The sequence below is a fragment of the Haliotis rubra genome, unplaced genomic scaffold (genome assembly GCF_003918875.1).
Source record: "Haliotis rubra isolate DU_JTF1 unplaced genomic scaffold, ASM391887v1 Scf75, whole genome shotgun sequence".
NCBI classification, from domain to species: domain Eukaryota; kingdom Metazoa; phylum Mollusca; class Gastropoda; order Lepetellida; family Haliotidae; genus Haliotis; species Haliotis rubra.
The window spans coordinates 1,326,036-1,347,609 of NW_025767468.1; the positions used below are offsets into that span (position 1 = coordinate 1,326,036).

Here is a 21,574-nt window from a genome sequence, read left to right on the forward strand (position 1 = left end):
ATGGACCACACAGGGACTTCCCCTTACAGGATACAGGCACTGGTCCACACATGCCACACATGGACTTCCCCTTACAGGATACAGGACCGCACTGGTCCACACATGCCACACAGGGACTTCCCCTTACAGGATACAGTACCGCACTGGTCCACACAGGCCACACATGGACTTCCCCTTACAGGATACAGTACCGCACTGGTCCACACAGGCCACACAGGGACTTCCCCTTACAGGATACAGTACCGCACTGGTCCACACAGGCCACACATGGACTTCCCCTTACAGGATACAGGACCGCACTGGTCCACACAGGGACTTCCCCTTACAGGATACAGGACCGCACTGGTCCACACAGGCCACACATGGACTTCCCCTTACAGGATACAGTACCGCACTGGTCCACACAGGCCACACAGGGACTTCCCCTTACAGGATACAGTACCGCACTGGTCCACACAGGCCACACATGGACTTCCCCTTACAGGATACAGTACCGCACTGGTCCACACATGCCACACAGGGACTTCCCCTTACAGGATACAGGTCCGCACTGGTCCACACAGGCCACACATGGACTTCCCCTTACAGGATACAGTACCGCACTGGTCCACACAGGCCACACATGGACTTCCCCTTACAGGATACAGTACCCCACTGGTTCACACAGGCCACACATGGACTTCCCCTTACAAGATACAGTACCGCCCTGGTCCAGACAGCGACTTCACCTTATAGGATACAGTACTGCACTGGTCCATACAGGCCACACATGGACTTCCCCTTACAGGATACAGTACCGCACTGGTCCACACAGGCCACACAGTGACTTCCCCTTACATGATACAGTACCGCACTGGTCCACACAGGCCACACATGGACTTCCCCTTACAGGATACAGGACCGCCCTGGTCCACACAGACCACACATGGACTTCCCCTTACAGGATACAGGACCGCACTGGTCCACACAGGGACTTCCCCTTACAGGATACAGGACCACTGGTCCACAGGCCACACATGGACTTCCCACACAGGATACAGGACTGCACTGGTCCACACAGGCCACACATGGACTTCCCCTTACAGGATACAGTACCGCACTGGTCCACACAGGCCACACAGGGACTTCCCCTTACAGGATACAGTACCGCACTGGTCCACACAGGCCACACATGGACTTCCCCTTACAGGATACAGTACCGCACTGGTCCACACAGGGACTTCCCCTTACAGGATACAGGTACCCCACTGGTCCACACAGGCCACACATGGACTTCCCTTTACAGGATACAGGACCGCCCTGGTCCACACAGACGACATCACCTTCCCCTTACAGGATACAGTACTGCACTGGTCCATACAGGCCACACATGGACTTCCCCTTACAGGATACAGTACCGCACTGGTCCACACAGGCCACACAGTGACTTCCCCTTACATGATACAGGCACCGCACTGGTCCACACAGGCCACACATGGACTTCCCCTTACAGGATACAGGACCGCCCTGGTCCACACAGGCCACACAGGACTTCCCTTACAGGATACAGGACCGCACTGGTCCACACAGGCCACACATGGACTTCCCCTTACAGGATACAGGACCGCACTGGTCCACACAGGCCACACACATGGACTTCCCCTTACAGGATACAGGACCGCACTGGTCCACACAGGCCACACATGGACTTCCCCTTACACAGATACAGGACCGCACTGGTCCACACAGGCCACACAGAGACTTCCCCACACAGGATACAGGACCGCACTGGTCCACACAGGCCACACATGGACTTCCCCTTACAGGATACAGGACCGCACTGGTCCACACAGGCCACACAGGGACTTCCCCTTACAGGATACAGGACCACACTGGTCCACACAGGCCACACAGGGACTTCCCCTTACAGGATACAGGACCACACTGGTCCACACAGGCCACACAGGGACTTCCCCTTACAGGATACAGGACCACACTGGTCCACACAGGCCACACAGGGACTTCCCCTTACAGGATACAGGACCACACTGGTCCACACAGGCCACACAGGGACTTCCCCTTACAGGATACAGGACCGCACTGGTCCACACAGGCCACACAGGGACTTCCCCTTACAGGATACAGGACCCACACTGGTCCACACAGACCACACATGGACTTCCCCTTACAGGATACAGGACCACACTGGTCCACACAGGCCACAGGGACTTCCCCTTACAGGATACAGGACCACACTGGTCCACACAGGCCACACATGGACTTCCCCTTACAGGATACAGGACCGCACTGGTCCACACAGGTCACACAGGGACTTCCCTTACAGGATACAGGACCACACTGGTCCACACAGGCCACACATGGACTTCCCCTTACAGGATACAGGACCACACTGGTCCACACAGACCACACAGGGACTTCCCCTTACAGGATACAGGACCACACTGGTCCACACAGGCCACACACAGGACTTCCCCTTACAGGATACAGGACCGCACACTGGTCCACACAGGCCACACAGGGACTTCCCCTTACAGGATACAGGACCACACTGGTCCACACAGACCACACACAGGACTTCCCCTTACAGGATACAGGACCACACTGGTCCACACAGGCCACACAGGACTTCCCCTTACAAGATACAGGACCGCACTGGTCCACACAGGTCCACACAGGGACTTCCCCTTACAAGGATACAGGACCACACTGGTCCACACAGGCCACACATGGACTTCCCCTTACAAGATACAGTACCGCACTGGTCCACACAGACCACACAGGGACTTCCCCTTACAGGATACAGGACCACACTGGTCCACACAGGCCACACAGGGACTTCCCCTTACAAGATACAGGACCACACTGGTCCACACAGACCACACAGGGACTTCCCCTACAGGATACAGGACCACACTGGTCCACACAGGGACTTCCCCTTACACAGGACTTCCCCTTACACAGGATACAGGACCGCACTGGTCCACACAGGCCACACAGGGACTTCCCCTTACAGGATACAGGACCACACTGGTCCACACAGGCCACACAGGGACTTCCCCTTACAGGATACAGGACCGCACTGGTCCACACAGACCACACAGGGACTTCCCCTTACAGGATACAGGACCGCACTGGTCCACACAGGCCACACAGGGACTTCCCCTTACAGGATACAGGACCGCACTGGTCCACACAGGCCACACAGGGACTTCCCCTTACAGGATACAGGACCGCACTGGTCCACAGGCCACACAGGACTTCCCCTTGCAGGGACTTCAGGACCACTTACACAGGACACAGGGACTTCTTACAGGATACAGGACCGCACTGGTCCACACAGGCCACACAGGACTTCCCCTTACAGGATACAGGACCGCACTGGTCCACAGGCCACAGACCACACAGGGACTTCCCCTTACAGGATACAGGACCGCACTGGTCCACACAGGCCCACACAGGGACTTCCCCTTACACAGATACAGGACCGCACTGGTCCACACAGGCCACACAGGGACTTCCCTTACAGGATACAGGACCACACTGGTCCACACAGGCCACACATGGACTTCCCCTTACAGGATACAGGACCACACTGGTCCACACAGGCCACACATGGACTTCCCCTTTACAGGATACAGGACCGCACTGGTCCACACAGGCCACACATGGACTTCCCCTTACAGGATACAGGACCGCACTGGTCCACACAGACCACACACAGGACTTCCCCTTACAGGATACAGGACCGCACTGGTCCACACAGGCCACACATGGACTTCCCCTTACAGGATACAGTACCGCACTGGTCCACACAGGCCACACATGGACTTCCCCTTACAGGATACAGGACCGCACTGGTCCACACAGGCCACACAGGGACTTCCCCTTACAGGATACAGTACCGCACTGGTCCACACAGGCCACACATGGACTTCCCCTTACAGGATACAGTACCGCACTGGTCCACACAGGCCACACAGGGACTTCCCCTTACAGGATACAGGACCGCACTGGTCCACACAGGCCACACATGGACTTCCCCTTACAGGATACAGGACCGCACTGGTCCACACAGGCCACACATGGACTTCCCCTTACAGGATACAGGACCGCACTGGTCCACACAGGCCACACATGGACTTCCCCTTACAGGATACAGTACCGCACTGGTCCACACAGGCACACATGGACTTCCCCTTACAGGATACAGTACTGCACTGGTCCACACAGGGGTTGCCACACATGGACTTCCCCTACAGGATACAGGACCGCACTGGTCCACACAGGCCACACAGGGACTTCCCCTTACATGGATACAGGACCGCACTGGTCCACACAGGCCACACAGGGACTTCCCCTTACAGGATACAGGACCGCACTGGTCCACACAGGCCACACAGGGACTTCCCCTTACAGGATACAGGACCGCACTGGTCCACACAGGCCACACATGGACTTCCCCCTTACAGGATACAGTACCGCACTGGTCCACACAGGCCACACATGGACTTCCCCTTACAGGATACAGTACCGCACTGGTCCACACAGGCCACACATGGACTTCCCCTTACAGGATACAGTACCGCACTGGTCCACACAGGCCACACAGGGACTTCCCCTTACAGGATACAGAACCGCACTGGTCCACACAGGCCACACATGGACTTCCCTTACAGGATACAGGACCGCACTGGTCCACACAGGCCACACAGGGACTTCCCCTTACAGGATACAGGTCCGCACTGGTCCACACAGGCCACACATGGACTTCCCCTTACAGGATACAGTACCGCACTGGTCCACACAGGCCACACATGGACTTCCCTTACAGGATACAGTACCGCACTGGTCCACACAGGGCCACACATGGACTTCCCCTTACAGGATACAGTACCGCACTGGTCCACACAGGCCACCACACATGGACTTCCCCTTACAGGATACAGTACTGCACTGGTCCACACAGGCCACACATGGACTTCCCCCTTACAGGATACAGTACCGCACTGGTCCACACAGGCCACACATGGACTTCCCCTTACATGATACAGTACCGCCCTGGTCCAGAATGCCAGCCACACAGTCCTGGTCCACACAGGATACAGTACTGCACTGGTCCACACAGGCCACACATGGACTTCCCCTTACAAGATACAGTGACCGCACTGGTCCACACAGGCCACACAGGGACTTCCCCTTACTTCCCCTTACATGATACAGTACCGCACTGGTCCACACAGGCCACACATGGACTTCCCCTTACAGGATACAGGACCGCCCTGGTCCACACAGGCCACACATGGACTTCCCCTTACAGGATACAGGACCGCACTGGTCCACACAGGGACTTCCCCTTACAGGATACAGTACCGCATTGGTCCACATAAACCACACAGGGACTTCCCCTTACAGGATACAGGACCGCCCTGGTCCACACAGGCCACACATGGACTTCCCCTTACAGGATACAGTACCGCACTGGTCCACACAGGCCACACATGGACTTCCCCTTACAGGATACAGTACCGCATTGGTCCACACAGGCCACATATGGACTTCCCCTTACAGGATACAGTACCGCACTGGTCCACACAGGCCACACATGGACTTCCCCTTACAGGATACAGGACCGCCCTGGTCCACACAGGCCACACATGGACTTCCCCTTACAGGATACAGTACCGCACTGGTCCACACAGGCCACACATGGACTTCCCCTTAGAGGATACAGTACCGCACTGGTCCACACAGGCCACAAATGGACTTCCCCTTAGAGGATACAGTACCGCACTCGTCCAGACAGGGACTTCCCCTTACAGGGTACAGGACCGCCCTGGTCCACACAGGCCACACAGGGTCTTCCCCTACAGGATACAAGACCGCACTGGTCCACACAGGCGACTTCCCCTTACAGGGTACAGGACCGCCCTGGTCCACACAGGCCACACAGGGTCTTCCCCCTACAGGATACAAGACCGCACTGGTCCACACAGGGACTTCCCCTTACAGGGTACAGGACCGCCCTGGTCCACACAGGCCACACATGGACTTCCCTTACAGCATACAGTACCGCACTGGTCCACACAGGCCACACACAGGGACTTCCACCTTACAGGATACAGGACCGCACTGGTCCACACAGGCCACACATGGACTTCCACTTACAGGATACAGTACCGCACTGGTCCACACAGGCCACACATGGACTTCCCCTTACAGGATACAGTACCCCACTGGTTCACACAGGCCACACATGGACTTCCCCTTACAGGATACAGTACTGCACCCTGGTCCACACAGGCACACACATGGTGACTTCCCCTTACAGGATACAGCACTGCACTGGTCCACACAGGCCACACATGGACTTCCCCTTACAGGATACAGTACCGCACTACCGCACTGGTCCACACAGGCCACACACAGTGACTTCCCCTTACATGATACAGTACCGCACTGGTCCACACAGGCCACACATGGACTTCCCCTTACAGGATACAGGGACCGCACTGGTCCACACAGGCCACACATGGACTCTCCCTTACAGGATACAGGACCGCACTGGTCCACACAGACCACACAGGGACTTCCCCTTACAGGATACAGGACCGCACTGGTCCACACAGGGAGGACAGGATACTGCACTGGTCCACACAGGCCACACAGGGACTTCCCCTTACAGGATACAGGACCGCCCTGGTCCACACAGGCCACACATGGACTTCCCCTTACAGGATACAGTACCGCACTGGTCCACACAGGCCACACAGGGACTTCCCCTTACAGGATACAGGACCGCACTGGTCCACACAGGCCACACATGGACTTCCCCTTACAGGATACAGGACCGCACTGGTCACACAGGGACTTCCCCTTACAGGATACAGGTCCGCACTGGTCCACACAGGCCACACATGGACTTCCCCTTACAGGATACAGTACCGCACTGGTCCACACATGGGGACTTCCCCTTACAGGATACAGTACCGCACTGGTCCACACAGGCCACACATGGACTTCCCCTTACAGGATACAGGACCGCACTGGTCACACAGGCCACACAGGGACTTCCCCTTACAGGATACAGGACCGCCCTGGTCCACACAGGCCACACATGGACTTCCCCTTACAGGATACAGTACCGCACTGGTCCACACAGGCCACACAGGGACTTCCCCTTACAGGATACAGTACCGCACTGGTCCACACAGGCCACACATGGACTTCCCCTTACAGGATACAGGACCCGCACTGGTCCACACAGGTCACACATGGACTTCCCCTTACAGGATACAGGTACCGCACTGGTCCACACAGGCCACACATGGACTTCCCTTACAGGATACAGTACCGCACTGGTCCACACAGGCCACACAGGGACTTCCCCCTTACAGGATACAGTACCGCACTGGTCCACACAGGCCACACATGGACTTCCCCTTACAGGATACAGTACCGCACTGGTCCACACAGGCCACACATGGACTTCCCCTTACAGGATACAGTACCGCACTGGTCCACACAGGCCACACAGGGACTTCCCCTTACAGGATACAGTACCGCACTGGTCCACACAGGCCACACATGGACTTCCCTTACAGGATACAGTACCGCACTGGTCCACACAGGCCACACAGGGACTTCCCCTTACAGGATACAGGACCGCACTGGTCCACACAGGCCACACATGGACTTCCCCTTACAGGATACAGTACCGCACTGGTCCACACAGGCCACACATGGACTTCCCCTTACAGGATACAGTACCGCACTGGTCCACACAGGCCACACATGGACTTCCCCTACAGGATACAGGATACAGTACAGCGACTTCACACTGGTCCACACAGGCCACACATGGACTTCCCCTTACAGGATACAGTACCGCACTGGTCCACACAGGCCACACAGTGACTTCCCCTTACATGATACAGTACCGCACTGGTCCACACAGGCCACACATGGACTTCCCCTTACAGGATACAGGACCGCACTGGTCCACACAGACCACACAGGGACTTCCCCTTACAGGATACAGGACCGCACTGGTCCACACAGGGACTTCCCCTTACAGGATACAGTACCGCATTGGTCCACATAAACCACACAGGGACTTCCCCTTACAGGATACAGTACCGCACTGGTCCACACAGGCCACACATGGACTTCCCCTTACAGGATACAGTACCGCACTGGTCCACACAGGCCACACAGGGACTTCCCCTTACAGGATACAGGACCGCACTGGTCCACACAGGCCACACATGGACTTCCCTTACAGGATACAGGACCGCACTGGTCCACACAGGCCACACAGGGACTTCCCCTTACAGGATACAGGACCGCACTGGTCCACACAGGCCACACATGGACTTCCCCTTACAGGATACAGTACCGCACTGGTCCACACAGGCCACACATGGACTTCCCCTTACAGGATACAGTACCGCACTGGTCCACACAGGCCACATGGACTTCCCCTTACAGGATACAGTACCGCACTGGTCCACACAGGCCACACATGGACTTCCCCTTACAGGATACAGTACCGCACTGGTCCACACAGGCCACACATGGACTTCCCCTTACAGGATACAGTACCGCACTGGTCCACACAGGCCACACATGGACTTCCCCTTACAAGATACAGTACCGCACTGGTCCAGACAGCGACTTCACCTTATAGGATACAGTACTGCACTGGTCCACACAGGCCACACATGGACTTCCCCTTACATGATACAGTACCGCACTGGTCCACACAGGCCACACAGTGACTTCCCCTTACATGATACAGGACCGCACTGGTCCACACAGGCCACACATGGACTTCCCCTTACAGGATACAGGACCGCACTGGTCCACACAGGCCACACATGGACTTCCCCTTACAGGATACAGGACCGCACTGGTCCACACAGACCACACAGGGACTTCCCCTTACAGGATACAGGACCGCACTGGTCCACACAGGCCACACAGGGACTTCCCCTTACAGGATACAGGACCGCACTGGTCCACACAGGCCACACAGGGACTTCCCCTTACAGGATACAGGACCGCCCTGGTCCACACAGACCACACAGGGACTTCCCCTTACATGATACAGAACCGCATTGGTCCACACAGGCCACATATGGACTTCCCCTTACAGGATACAGGACCGCACTGGTCCACACAGGCCACACATGGACTTCCCCTTACAGGATACAGGACCGCCCTGGTCCACACAGGCCACACAGGGACTTCCCCTTACAGGATACAGTACCGCACTGGTCCACACAGGGCCACACATGGACTTCCCCTTACAGGATACAGGACCGCACTGGTCCACACAGGCCACACATGGACTTCCCCTTACAGGATACAGGACCGCACTGGTCCACACAGGGACTTCCCCTTACAGGATACAGGACCGCACTGGTCCACACAGGCCACACAGGGACTTCCCCTTACAGGATACAGGACCGCACTGGTCCACACAGACCACACAGGTCTTCCCCTTACAGGATACACAGACCGCACTGGTCACAGGCGACTTCCCCTTACAGGATACAGGACCGCCCTGGTCCACACAGGGCCACACAGGGTCTTCCCTACAGGGATACAGGACCGCACTGGTCCAGGACCGCCCTGGGACCACACTGGTCCACACAGGCCACACATGGACTTCCCCTTACAGGATACAGGACCGCACTGGTCCACACAGGCCACACATGGACTTCCCCTTACAGGATACAGGACCGCACTGGTCCACACAGGCCACACATGGACTTCCCCTTACAGGATACAGTACCGCACTGGTCCACACAGGCCACACAGGGACTTCCCCCTTACAGGATACAGGACCGCACTGGTCCACACAGGCCACGACTTCCCCTTACAAGATACAGTACCGCCCTGGTCCAGGATACAGGACCACCTTACAGGATACAGCACCACTGGTCCATACAGGCCACACATGGACTTCCCCTTACAGGATACAGGACCGCACTGGTCCACACAGGCCACACAGGGACTTCCCCTTACAGGATACAGGACCGCACTGGTCCACACAGGCCACACATGGACTTCCCCTTACAGGATACAGGACCGCCCTGGTCCACACAGGCCACACATGGACTTCCCCTTAAAGGGTACAGGACCGCCCTGGTCCACACAGGCCACACAGGGACTTCCCCTTACAGGATACAGGACCGCACTGGTCCACACAGGCCACACATGGACTTCCCCTTACAGGATACAATACCCCACTGGTTCACACAGGCCACACAGGGACTTCCCCTTACAGGACAGAGGACCGCACTGGTCCCGGACACTGTACTAATAACAATACATTTAATACATGTATGATAATCATTCAACACACAACGAGTATTACATACTCAGAATGATTACACCTTACAGAATGATTATAGCATTACATTTCACTAAGATAACGAACGTTATTCAACACACAAACAGGTGATAATGGCTATAACCATCTGAAAACCTGAACACATCCTTGTAACTACAAGTCTGTTTGGGTCAAACGGTTACATCCCATTCTGCCTACAGTCCCAATTTGTCTACATCCCAGTTTGCCAACCATTACTGTAGGCCGAATGGGAAATGATGTTTTACCTATATAATAATGGAACAACCCATTTACCAGTCACTGAAGGGTATGTTGTTGGGTTTGGAGAAAGGGTAATTAATGCAATTTTCCTTAAATTGAACGACATCACGACATCATGATATTGGTGATAATGAATGGCAAGTTAAAGTTAAAAAGCTGTGTCTGGTCCTTATAGCCCAATATGATACATAAATACATATACATGTACAGTGACACACAGACAGACAAATTTATTCAGTAAAAGGCCACAGTCATTTGCATATATTGATAGTTTAGTGCACATGCTGTTAAAGAGGAACATTTCTAATGCGCTGAAGTACATAATGGCAAATGTCCAGCGTGTTGAATTCATCACTTCTCAAGCAGGAGGACAGCAAGTATTCTTTGCTGGGCACCTCTATCGCCTTAACGTCAGATAACAGACTACAACACATTCTACCATGACTTCAGTAAATGCTGGGTTGTGATTGGTTAATTAAAGTCATTCAGAGGTATATAACCATGTTATATATGGCATATATGTTATATGTTATATACCTCTGATTGAAAAATTAAATCTACAATACAACACAACACAATCACGCCCATTAGAATGACTTCAATGACTATATGACAAGCACATGGGTGGACTATGAAGCACGCTTTCCTGTGGGAATCTGGACACAGTTCGGCAGTATTGGACCCAGGACGAATAGCTATCTTGAGGGGTGGTATCATATGTATAAGAATTATATTCCATGACATTTTGTCAATTCCAATGAATGAAATGCATTCAGAAAGAATAAAGATACCTTATACCTAGAAACACTATTTTTTGTTGCCATTTTCCCCGTATTACTTACAATTGACTTTTGGTCAAGTTCATTTTAGTAAAGGTAGAATAGGTCAACACATTAACCTTACTTCCTGATCACTAGACCGTACCATGTTGTTTTAACGTGTAGGCAGAATGGGACTGTGGGCAGAATGGGAAGACGGGGTAGATCCGTAAGTTCGACCTTTCGGTCGATGTTAAAATCCTTTGATGTTTGATGTTGTGAAAACAGTGTTGTTTTAAGGGATTAAGACACTGGCATTCTACAAAATGTGAAATGTGTTCACTCAGGAAACGAAATATGGAATCTTACTCAATGACATTAATTATGTTGATTACTGGTGAGTTATTCAATTTCTTACATAAAATTGCATGCTATAAGAATGTTTGAAATGACAGTTTTCATCATCATTTCCACAACTTCAGTTATGGCAAATGCACAATTAGACTACAAGTTTCTTCCTACGTCTCGTGGTGGAAGATACCTATGTGTAAATGGTTATACACTAAACGCCAAAAGAAACGTTACCCTCCTACCTTTATGAATTACTGAAAAACTATCAAAGATATGTTTGAAGGTATTAGTTGACAAGAAAGCTTAACAGCAAAGCTTTATGCAAATGACGAAAAATAATTCTCAAATGCATACATATTTAGGTGAAAAGCATCTTTTTCAGAAGAGTTAAATTGTCCTATATTCGTTCATGCCGAAATAAACGATTAACGGTGATTTTGATGTCCAAAAGATAGGTTGAAATAAAATTCTGCTTTGGGACAATGATAAACCATTTAAAGTCACCATTTTTCAACTATTAAACAAGAAACAACTGTTGTAGAGTGTGTAAAATTGTAAAATTATCATTCCTATGATTACAGTTTTTTAAAACATTTCCTGCTGATTGGCATTAGTGAAAACAAGTAAAACGTGTCTTTGATTTTGTAAAAAAATGTTTAGGAACATCTGCAATTATCTTTGTTAACCGTTATGCTTGCAAAGTAACATTTTTCCATTTTCTGTTTACACATAGCAATATCAATCGCCAAAACGCAGCAATATTCAAGCAGTATTTGCATCCATTTCACATGCAGAATGATTCTATAGGGTATGACGAGAGCGTAGAATGCATGATATGATACACAAGTACGAGAAATGTGCCATAATTAACAGCTGAAGAGAGAGAAAGAGCCATTGGGATGGTGCAGATGGGGTCGACATACAATGCTGTTGCCAACGCCCTCGGATGCCACCGTATCACGGTTATAAGACTTATTCAGGGCTTCAGACAGACAGGTCACCATGGACAGAGCAAGAACTGGGCTCCACGCATCACAACGCCAGCTGAAGATAGGTACCTCCGTCATTAAGGAAGGAGGGTAACGTTTCTTTTTGGCGTTTAGTGTATGTACATTGTGAACAAGAGGAAAAGGGGGGAAGACTTCAGATCAAGAGTTCAGAACGAAGTCATGGTAAATCTTTCGATTGTATATCATATAATATAAAGCATAATATAAAGATTACTTTAATACATATAAATACAATGGATAGTTTAATGTATAATGTGTGTGTGTGTGTCAAAATAAAACCATCTGTTATGTTATTTTATTCAAAGACAGCTATCAACTATGTCACACCCAAATTTGAATATACAAACAAAAATTCTTATTTTTCCAGCTTGGAAAAGTTTAATTTATTGGGTAAGTTCTTCTATTATGTTTCCTTTATCAGAGCTTGGAGTGAACAAAATCTTCAGGAAAATGGTGATTTCAAAACAGAAACATTTTCCTTTGCATGTAATATATTTTTCAGAAGAGTGCACGAGAGTGAGATGTTATGTTGACTTATGCTTACAAGTAGGATAACGTTTGCCATTAACCTGATGTTGCTTTTTATATTTAGATTGAAAAGACTGCTGGCGTTTTAGTTCAAAGAGGTCATACTTATAAACATATCAGAGTCAAGCGCCAGGTGTTCGAGAACGGATGGAGACGGCACAGCACAGGTTAATGAATAAATAACTTTGTCTGTGAACGTGCACTCCTCCCTCGTAACAAACAGTGAACTATGTCAATATTTTAATGATAGTTTGTTAAACAACTTTATTATTTTTAGGACAAAAATTCTGCAAAAACCTCACAGAATGGGTATGATGTTTTGATTATGATCAGCGTTTCATTGAGTATGTTATGTTTATTAGTTTTCGAGTTAGATTGCAATTCATCAGTCCGCTTTTGAGCCAAACGGACTGTACCTAGCAACTTGCAGATGGCCAACAGCGTTTAACCAGATAGTGGGTAGACGGTTGGCTGGTACGACATATTCCGGTCACTGAGAGAATGAGCATGTACATCCATGAATAACAATATTTAATTTTATTATTATTATTTTTTTCAATTGTCTTTTTTTTCAGAACCCCTGTTACAAATTGGGGCTGCAGCCTAGGAAGCAGAAACTCCATTGAAGTGAAAAGAGATTGAAGCAACAGGCTTTTTTTTTGTGTTTTTTTTTTAGACATTACACGAGCACATTGCATTCACTCACACATTCACGCTGACAGAGTAGGTAGCAAATAACATGAAGTATAAAGTATATAAGGAAAAATGACTAGCACATGATGGATGAAATGACACTTGATGTTATGTACTGTGATACTGATTTGGGTGAGAAGTTTAATATTGTGTTGTACCGATGGCTGTGAGTGTACTATTGGTCTGCAAGAACATGATACAACATCCATTTTTGATAGAATTTATTGTTTTCACTTTTAGATAAATGTCTTGTTTTCTCAATCTCGTGTCTATCACTCAACAGTCTCTTAAAACAAGTAATATTTGGAGTGGAAGAAGCAAGTTTGCATTTATAAACATGGAACTTTGCTAGTAATAAAATAAGGTCAAACACCTCATCAGAGATTAATTTGTGAAAACGTCCAAACTCCCAGTGTGTCCTAATATTAACAGCCCTGAACTTATTTGTTTCCAGAAAGTAGAATATGTATTTTATGACACAAACTTACATGGTGATGTGATCAGTTAAGAACGATGCAAGATAAAACATGAATTTCAAGGAAAAATAGTCATAAATCCAGCTGCTGTGATCTTGATTTTGTAGTTTTTAACATCGATCGATGGAGTAGTGCTTGGAGTTATACAAAAAATTCTCATAATCCAAATTTTAAATCAAACAAATCAGAGTTTAGATTTATCTGTTTGTATGAAGCAGTAGTATTTTGTAACATAGCATGATTGCCACTGAAACACCCCTAAAGGACACGTTGCCCTGGCAACAGTCGTTTTGGAAAACTAGAGATTCCATCTTGTTTTGTCACCGGTAAACAGATCTCCCTCATGTAACAAGCTATCTGAAGTTTAATTACCAAGCACTGGTGTGATGATAACCGGTTTGGTGCAGGTTGAAACACGTTTCAATTGACATTAGAAAGCCGTATTTCAGTACCTTAGTTAAAAGACATTCTTTGTAAAACAAGATAAACATTCAAGATTGGAAGATTGCATGTGGAAATTTTCAGAAACGACAACAGTGCCTAAATGAGCACCCTTAACTGTGCTATTCAAACTACGACAATAAGCTTTTTGTTATAAACGACCAGAGCGTGTACGCAAGAGAATTGATTTTCGCTTAAAATCCATAGCTAATCAATTTCAGATATGTATATCTCTCTATTTGTGTCTTGTGTAACGCTGCACTCAGCAATACCCGTTATATGACTATGACTGGGGATTGACAGCATGAGCATCGATCTACACAATTACGACACCATGGCATTCATTAACCAAGTCAGCGAGCATGAACGCCCGATCCCGTTTGCCGCCTCTTAACACAAACATTGGTTGCTGAAGACCGATCCTAACCAGGACCTTCACGAGGGAAACATGTTTGGGAATAAAGGTTTCGCTTTGACGGACATGTATTTACTTCAGGGGCCGTGGGCTAGCCTAGTGGTTAAAGTGTCCGCTCGTCAAGCTGAAGACACGGGTTCGATTCCCCACATGGCTACAATGTGTGAAGTCCATTTCTGGTGTCTCCCGCCGTGATATTGCTGGAATATTGCTGAAAGAGGCGTAAAACCACATGCAGTCACTCACAGTCACTGTATTGACTTCAATATCACACGAACTGTGACCTTATGAAGTGGGAGTTATGTAGACATAATAATCCTCTATACACGAAGGTTCATTTGATAATACAGGCCCAGAAAATGGTGCTTTTCAAAGGGTGTGAGGGTGGGTGGGCACCGGATGGGTTTTCACAGACCCATAATCCTCACTGTCAAGAAATGAGCTAAAATACAATTCTAAGAACAACGGCATGTGTATATGATTTTGTTTTACTGTACCCGCTCTTTTATGAACATGGGGGCGGTGGGGTAGCCTTGTGGTTAAAGCGTTTGCTCGTCAAGCTGAAGACCCGGGTTCGATTCCCCAAATGGGTACAATGTTTTAAACCCATTTCTGATGTGCCCCGCTGTGATATTACTGGAATATTGCTAAAAGCGGCGTAAAACCATACTCACTCAGTCACTCAAACTATTCAAACAATAATATTTAGTCCTCCCCCAAAACCCCAGCTGCGTTTGACTAGTTAATCCACAGTCACGTCCACGGGCGAAATGCCACAATATGTGCCTCAAACATGTCTGGATCGTTGCGGGGCGGTGGGGTAGCTTAGTGGTTAAAGCGTTCGCTCGTCACGCCGAAGACCCGGGTTCGATTCCCAACATGGGTACAATGTGTGAAGTCCATTTCTGGTGTCACCCGCCGTGATATTGCTGGAATATTGCTAAAATTAGCATAAAACCTGACACACTCACTCATTCCCTTACCGTGGAAATTGATTTTCTGATGATTGATTTCTATTCGTGTAATTAGCATCACAATATTGTAAATGGAAAATGTTATGGCAATAATGGATGGAACATTCCTTTCAAATGTAACTTGAGGAATGTACTGACTGGGTCTGGGCTACGCTATAACAGAAATAATAAGACTGAAATATTGAACAGTAGTCTCTTTGACTGGAAACGAAACAGCTTGGATTTCTTAGATCAGTAATTGGTGTTTTAATATTTAGGTTAATGTTAACGGTTCCTGTAGAATTGACAATACATGTACTCATCAGTCTGGGTAAATGAAGAATTCTTTGCTTGTGATAAATATATCCGTTAATCATTCATTATGAGCTGTTCACAGTTATTACTGGGGACAACAGATAGACTCGTCGGAGCTGCATTGTTCTGGTTAACTAGTGTCTCCGCTTTGAGTCAAATCATGAAACATTAAAACAGCTATGTAAAAATAAGTTCAATAATTATTACCTCCATATGAAAAATATTATTTTTCATCGAAGATGTACTTTGTACCAGCCCAGCAATATAATTCGTTCGACAATACACTAGACGCCAAAAGAAACGTTACCCTCCTACCTTTATGAATAACTGAAAAACTATCAAAGATATTTTGGAAAGGTTTTATTTTACAAGAAAGCTTAACAACACAGCTTTATGCAAATCACGAAAAATAATTCTCAAATGCATTCATATTTGGGTGAAATGCATCTTTTTCAGAAGAGTTAAATTGTCCTATATTCGTCCATGCCGAAATAAACCATTAACGGTGATTTTGATGTCCAAAAGAAAGGTTGAAATAAAATTCTGCGTTGGGACAATGGTAAACCATTTAAAGTCACCATTTATCAACTATTGAAACAAGAAACAACTGTTGTAGAGTGTGTAAAATTGTAAAATAATCATTGCTATGATTTCAGTCTTGCTGATTTGCATGAGTGAAAACAAGTAAAACGTGTCTATGATATTGTAAAAAAATGTTTAGGAACATCTACAATTATCTTTGTTAACATTTTTGCTTGCAAAGTATCATTTTTCCATTTCCATTTTACACATAGCAATATCAATCGCCAAAACGCAGCAATATTCAAACCGTATTTACATCCATTTCACATGCAGAATGCTCTATAGGGTATAAAGAGAGCCTAGAAGACATGATCTGATACACAAGTAAGAGAAATATGCCACGATTAACAGCTGAAGGGGGAGAAAGAGCCATTGGGATGGTGCAGATGGGGTCGACATACAATGCTGTTGCCAACGCCCACGGATGCCACGTATCACGGTTATAAGACTTATTCAGGGTTTCAGACAGACTGGGATAACCGTAGACAAATCAAGAATTAAGTGGACGTCCACGCATCACAACGCCAGCTGAAGATAGGTACCTGCGTCATTAAGGAAGGAGGGTAACGTTTCTTTTGGCGTTAAGTGTATATTGGATGAACCTTCGCATATTCAGGGAATACATATTACACTGATTTACAGGTGACAGCACCAATAATTGCTGTTTCAAAGTCCAGATGCTGAAAGGTTGAAACGATTTCACGTGAGGTGCTGGTCTATAAAATACCAGTTGATCAATGAAGCTAAAAACGGCACATGAATGGCAGAATTGGGACATTTTAGAAAGCGAAGCGCTGTTCTTTCAAATCGTTATAGAAGGTGGCGCGATAACAGACAAGGGGATGATATATTCAGTCACAGCACCAGAAGACATACAGTTCACAAAATATAAAATACAGTTCTTCAAATTGGAACACAATTCTTTATTGAGATACATGTGTGAGTAGAATGTATACAAACGCATCACTAACGGAGAGACGGGTACAATGTAAAAGCAAGAAGTACATATCTACCTCGGGTCAACAATGTATGGGGGCGGTAGGGTAGCCAAGTGTTAAAGCGTTCCCTCATCATGCCAAGGACTCGAGTTCGATAACCCCAAGTGGGTACAATGTGTGAAGCACATTTCTGTGTCTCCCGCCGTGATATTGCTGGTATATTGCTGGTATATTGCTAAAAGCGGCGTAAAATGTTACATCCTCCTTCAACAATGTATGATTACATTCAGAATTCATTAAACTGACAAACAATGTTAGTGGCGTGATGTGGTACTTTAGGTAACATAAATCTGTAAAAGCTTTACATACAAGAACACAGTGGCGGAACGTTCGGAATAGTGAGATTTGGTATTCCAAACTTATAGCTCTTCAGTAAAAGAGACCCCAGACGTAGAACGTCTCATCTGGTAAAGTATTGCTCCACTAAATGAATAGTGTCATTTAGCAAGGTTTCGCGCTTGTGTTACCACGAATATTCTGAAGTCGAATCCCTGTATCACCATGATGCATGTGAAGTGAGGACAAAACTTAGGGTCAACTCGAAAGGGAATGCTCTTACATGCTCTATTATTTTGCAAGAAATGTGAAAAATGCCACTAGTACAATACAGTTTCTGATCGTTTAAATACACATTAGTTTCTAGAGAAGTAGTTCCATGCTGCATCAGCCACAAGTTCCCCATTATCATTAGACATGAACTTGCAGGAACCCTCAATACTGTGAAAGTTGAAACCAGTACAGCATTGCATGCGATGGCAGACCTCTCCACAGAACTGTGGGCTCCCCGTCTCTTCTCTTGTCGGGGTCCCTGACAGGCGCTTAGAGGGGTGTCCAGAGAACGTCGACCTTGTTCCTATGATGACAATACATTGGGTGTCATTCATAACAAAAGCTGATTCAAAACTTACCCTGATCTATTTAAAGAGGGATCGCTGTGAAATCTGGACTATTCGACTACCCATATACACATGAACACAGACCCAATATTTGTTATTTGTATATTAACAACGTATATGGATTTACAACTTCTTTATTATTTCTGGCCTAATTCTAGCCCCTTCATCAGGTGAATGCACTACTGATGAAGGGGCAAGAAGTAGCCCAGATACGTTGTTATGTTACCCTCCAACGTGTAATTGCCCATCAAGCATCTATTTGTAAGTTGTAAACTTTAGATAGTGTGTAAAATGTGCTTGCCGTTGAAACCATAGGCTTCTAGTTCACAGAATTGCACTACGTCATCTGTTTTCACGTTGTTCTTCTGGAACCTCAGGTAACGTCCCTTCACCCCCGGAGCACACGTGAGAGTTACCCTTGCCCCAGAGGCCACTGTGCCTGGGTATACGGCGCATACTTTAGCAGCAGCGTTGGTGTGAACCGTCGGGTCTTCACAATAAAGCTCGATTGTGAAGTTGTGAAGACGCCATGCTGAAAATGGTACATGGTACAAAAACTCACCAAAGGCAAGGTCGGTATCACCAAATAACAGTAAATTATATGAGATTCTGAAATCAAGCTTCTGCTGTTTTACCCTGTGGTAAGGGCTTCTCCTTACTTCGCCGACAGGTTGGGTTGATAAAAACTTGGCCGTATGTTCCAGCCAGGCAAAGTGACTACCAGTAAGTGAACTGTGAACGATTATCGACTGTTCCAGTATAACCCGTGAAGGTCCGTGTTAGAATTGGTCTTCAGCAACCTCTGCTTGTCGTAGGATGCGACTGACGGGTCCAGGTGGTCATTCTCGCTGACTTGGTTGACACTTGTCCCAATGGTGTAGATCCGTGCTTATGATTTAATGATTTTCTGGTCCAAACTTGATTATTTACAGACCGCCTCCATATAGCTGGACTATTGCTGAGTGCAGCATTAAACAACAAACAACCATGTTCTACCATTAACTGATTGAGCTTTGATTCTATGTATTTGAAGACGCTGATAATGGGGAACCGTAAAGATCTGACATTCAAAAACCGACTGTTATTTCCATATTTTCAAATTAGTCAGCATTAACTTTACGTAAGAAAGCAAAACTGCCCTAATGTACAATACACGGGCTGGCGAGACCAGAAGCGATGTAAACCCCTGGGCAAGAAAAAAGTATGTAGCTGATGGCACTTTTTTAAAGAATAGAGTGACAAACCCCTTTCCACATCGTTAAGAAATCTCTGCTGAAAGCAGCGTCGAATATGCAATTGAGAGTAAATCATGAGTACATATTTGTTTCCAGCAGTATTACAGATGCACGATGTTACACAAGCTGGAAATTGATTTCTTGATAACATATATGACCTTGAGTTTTTAGCTCAGAGACATAAAACGTGAGATGAAATTTGTGCCGACGTTTTGTTTAACGAAGAGCCTATGTTATTCGACTTACAGTATGGACATTCTGTTGAAATATTTTTGTTGTTTTGAACATCGTTGCGAGGAATGTTTCCTAAACATTATGAAATCTGAACATTGTTTAGCTGAAATGACGATCTAAAAACTGACCACAAGTGGATTACCCCACCATAAAGCACAGGCACTGAAATTAAAATTAAAATTACAATTTTTAAAACTTGAATTGTTCCTGACACAATATTTAAGCTGAGTCAAGCCATTTCGAAGAAAAACATTATTTGTTTGTTTTTTGTTCAACGCCACACTCATCATTCCAGCTGCAAGATATCGACCTGTAAATAACCGAGTCTGAACCAGATAATCCACCGCCTCTTAAGAAAAGCATGGGCTGCTGGAGACCAATTTTAACCCAGATCTAACCCGGAACGTCAGGGCAGGTGAGCTAATGTGTACAAGTTGCTCATACAGATCAAATACGCACCTGTCTGATGATTTCTGTTGGTGATGACCACGGATGTTACGTAGTACATCCATTCCAAATCCACCTGCCACCATGGTAGAGGATAGACCGTACTTGGATGTCCGTTGACACAGGAACCCAGGTCATAGTTCGTGTTTGTGTTGCCGTCATTGCCTCTTTCTGGACGGTCGTAGTTATTCTTACGGGACTGTTTGGAGAACTTGTTCAGCGCAATGTTGGCAGGATCTGATTTTACTAAAATATACATAAGGACCAGAAATTGATTGGTAAGCACAGTGAAACCTTAAAATCCTTGGTATAATTATTATATGTATGGGTATTTATATAGCGCTATAAAACCCAACTCACTCACTCGCTCCTTGGTTTGATGTCAATGTCTGTGCTTGTGTTCTACAATAGCAGTAAGTCTCAAAGGCATTCATCATGTCGGGCGTTCTCCCACATACGGAACACGCGCCCTTTTATAAACTCAGTGCGTATAAAAACTCATTCACTCACGCACTCTCGAACGTATCCGATCATTCACCTTTTATACAGAACAATACCTGAAGTTAAATGTGGCTCTAGGAACTCAGACCACTTGTAATTACCAACGGAGAGAGTTCTATGTAT

The 21,574-nt window shown here is 47.3% G+C and overlaps 2 protein-coding genes across 2 annotated transcripts; one reads left to right on the forward strand and one right to left on the reverse strand.

Annotated features, from left to right (window-relative positions):
• Positions 1-361: 361 nt before the first annotated feature.
• Positions 362-8,584, forward strand: LOC124260077 (the record flags this gene model as incomplete). The annotated part of the gene is given in 4 exon segments (XM_046694326.1): positions 362-394; positions 396-425; positions 8,521-8,553; positions 8,555-8,584. Coding segments are annotated over 4 exon segments (126 nt in total), but the record flags the coding sequence as incomplete, so codon positions are not given.
• A 10,186-nt stretch (positions 8,585-18,770) lies between these two features.
• On the reverse strand, positions 18,771-21,209 carry LOC124260078. Its single transcript, XM_046694327.1, has 3 exons — positions 20,963-21,209; positions 19,336-19,566; positions 18,771-18,991 (listed from the first exon to the last, which is right to left on the reverse strand). Exons 1-3 carry the CDS (start codon positions 21,207-21,209, stop codon positions 18,771-18,773), a joined length of 699 nt encoding a protein of 232 aa, XP_046550283.1.
• Positions 21,210-21,574: the final 365 nt, after the last annotated feature.

Bases quoted from the DNA above. Each gene is read 5' to 3' on its own strand.
- LOC124260078 (XM_046694327.1), bottom strand. From the start codon at position 21,209: ATGTATATTTTAGTAAAATCAGATCCTGCCAACATTGCGCTGAACAAG. The intron at 19,567-20,962 runs GTGCGTATTTGA...TACCATTTTCAG, and splicing joins CAACAGAAATCATCAGACAG to CATGGCGTCTTCACAACTTC. The intron at 18,992-19,335 runs GCAAGCACATTT...TTGTCATCATAG, and splicing joins AGAAGCCTATGGTTTCAACG to GAACAAGGTCGACGTTCTCT.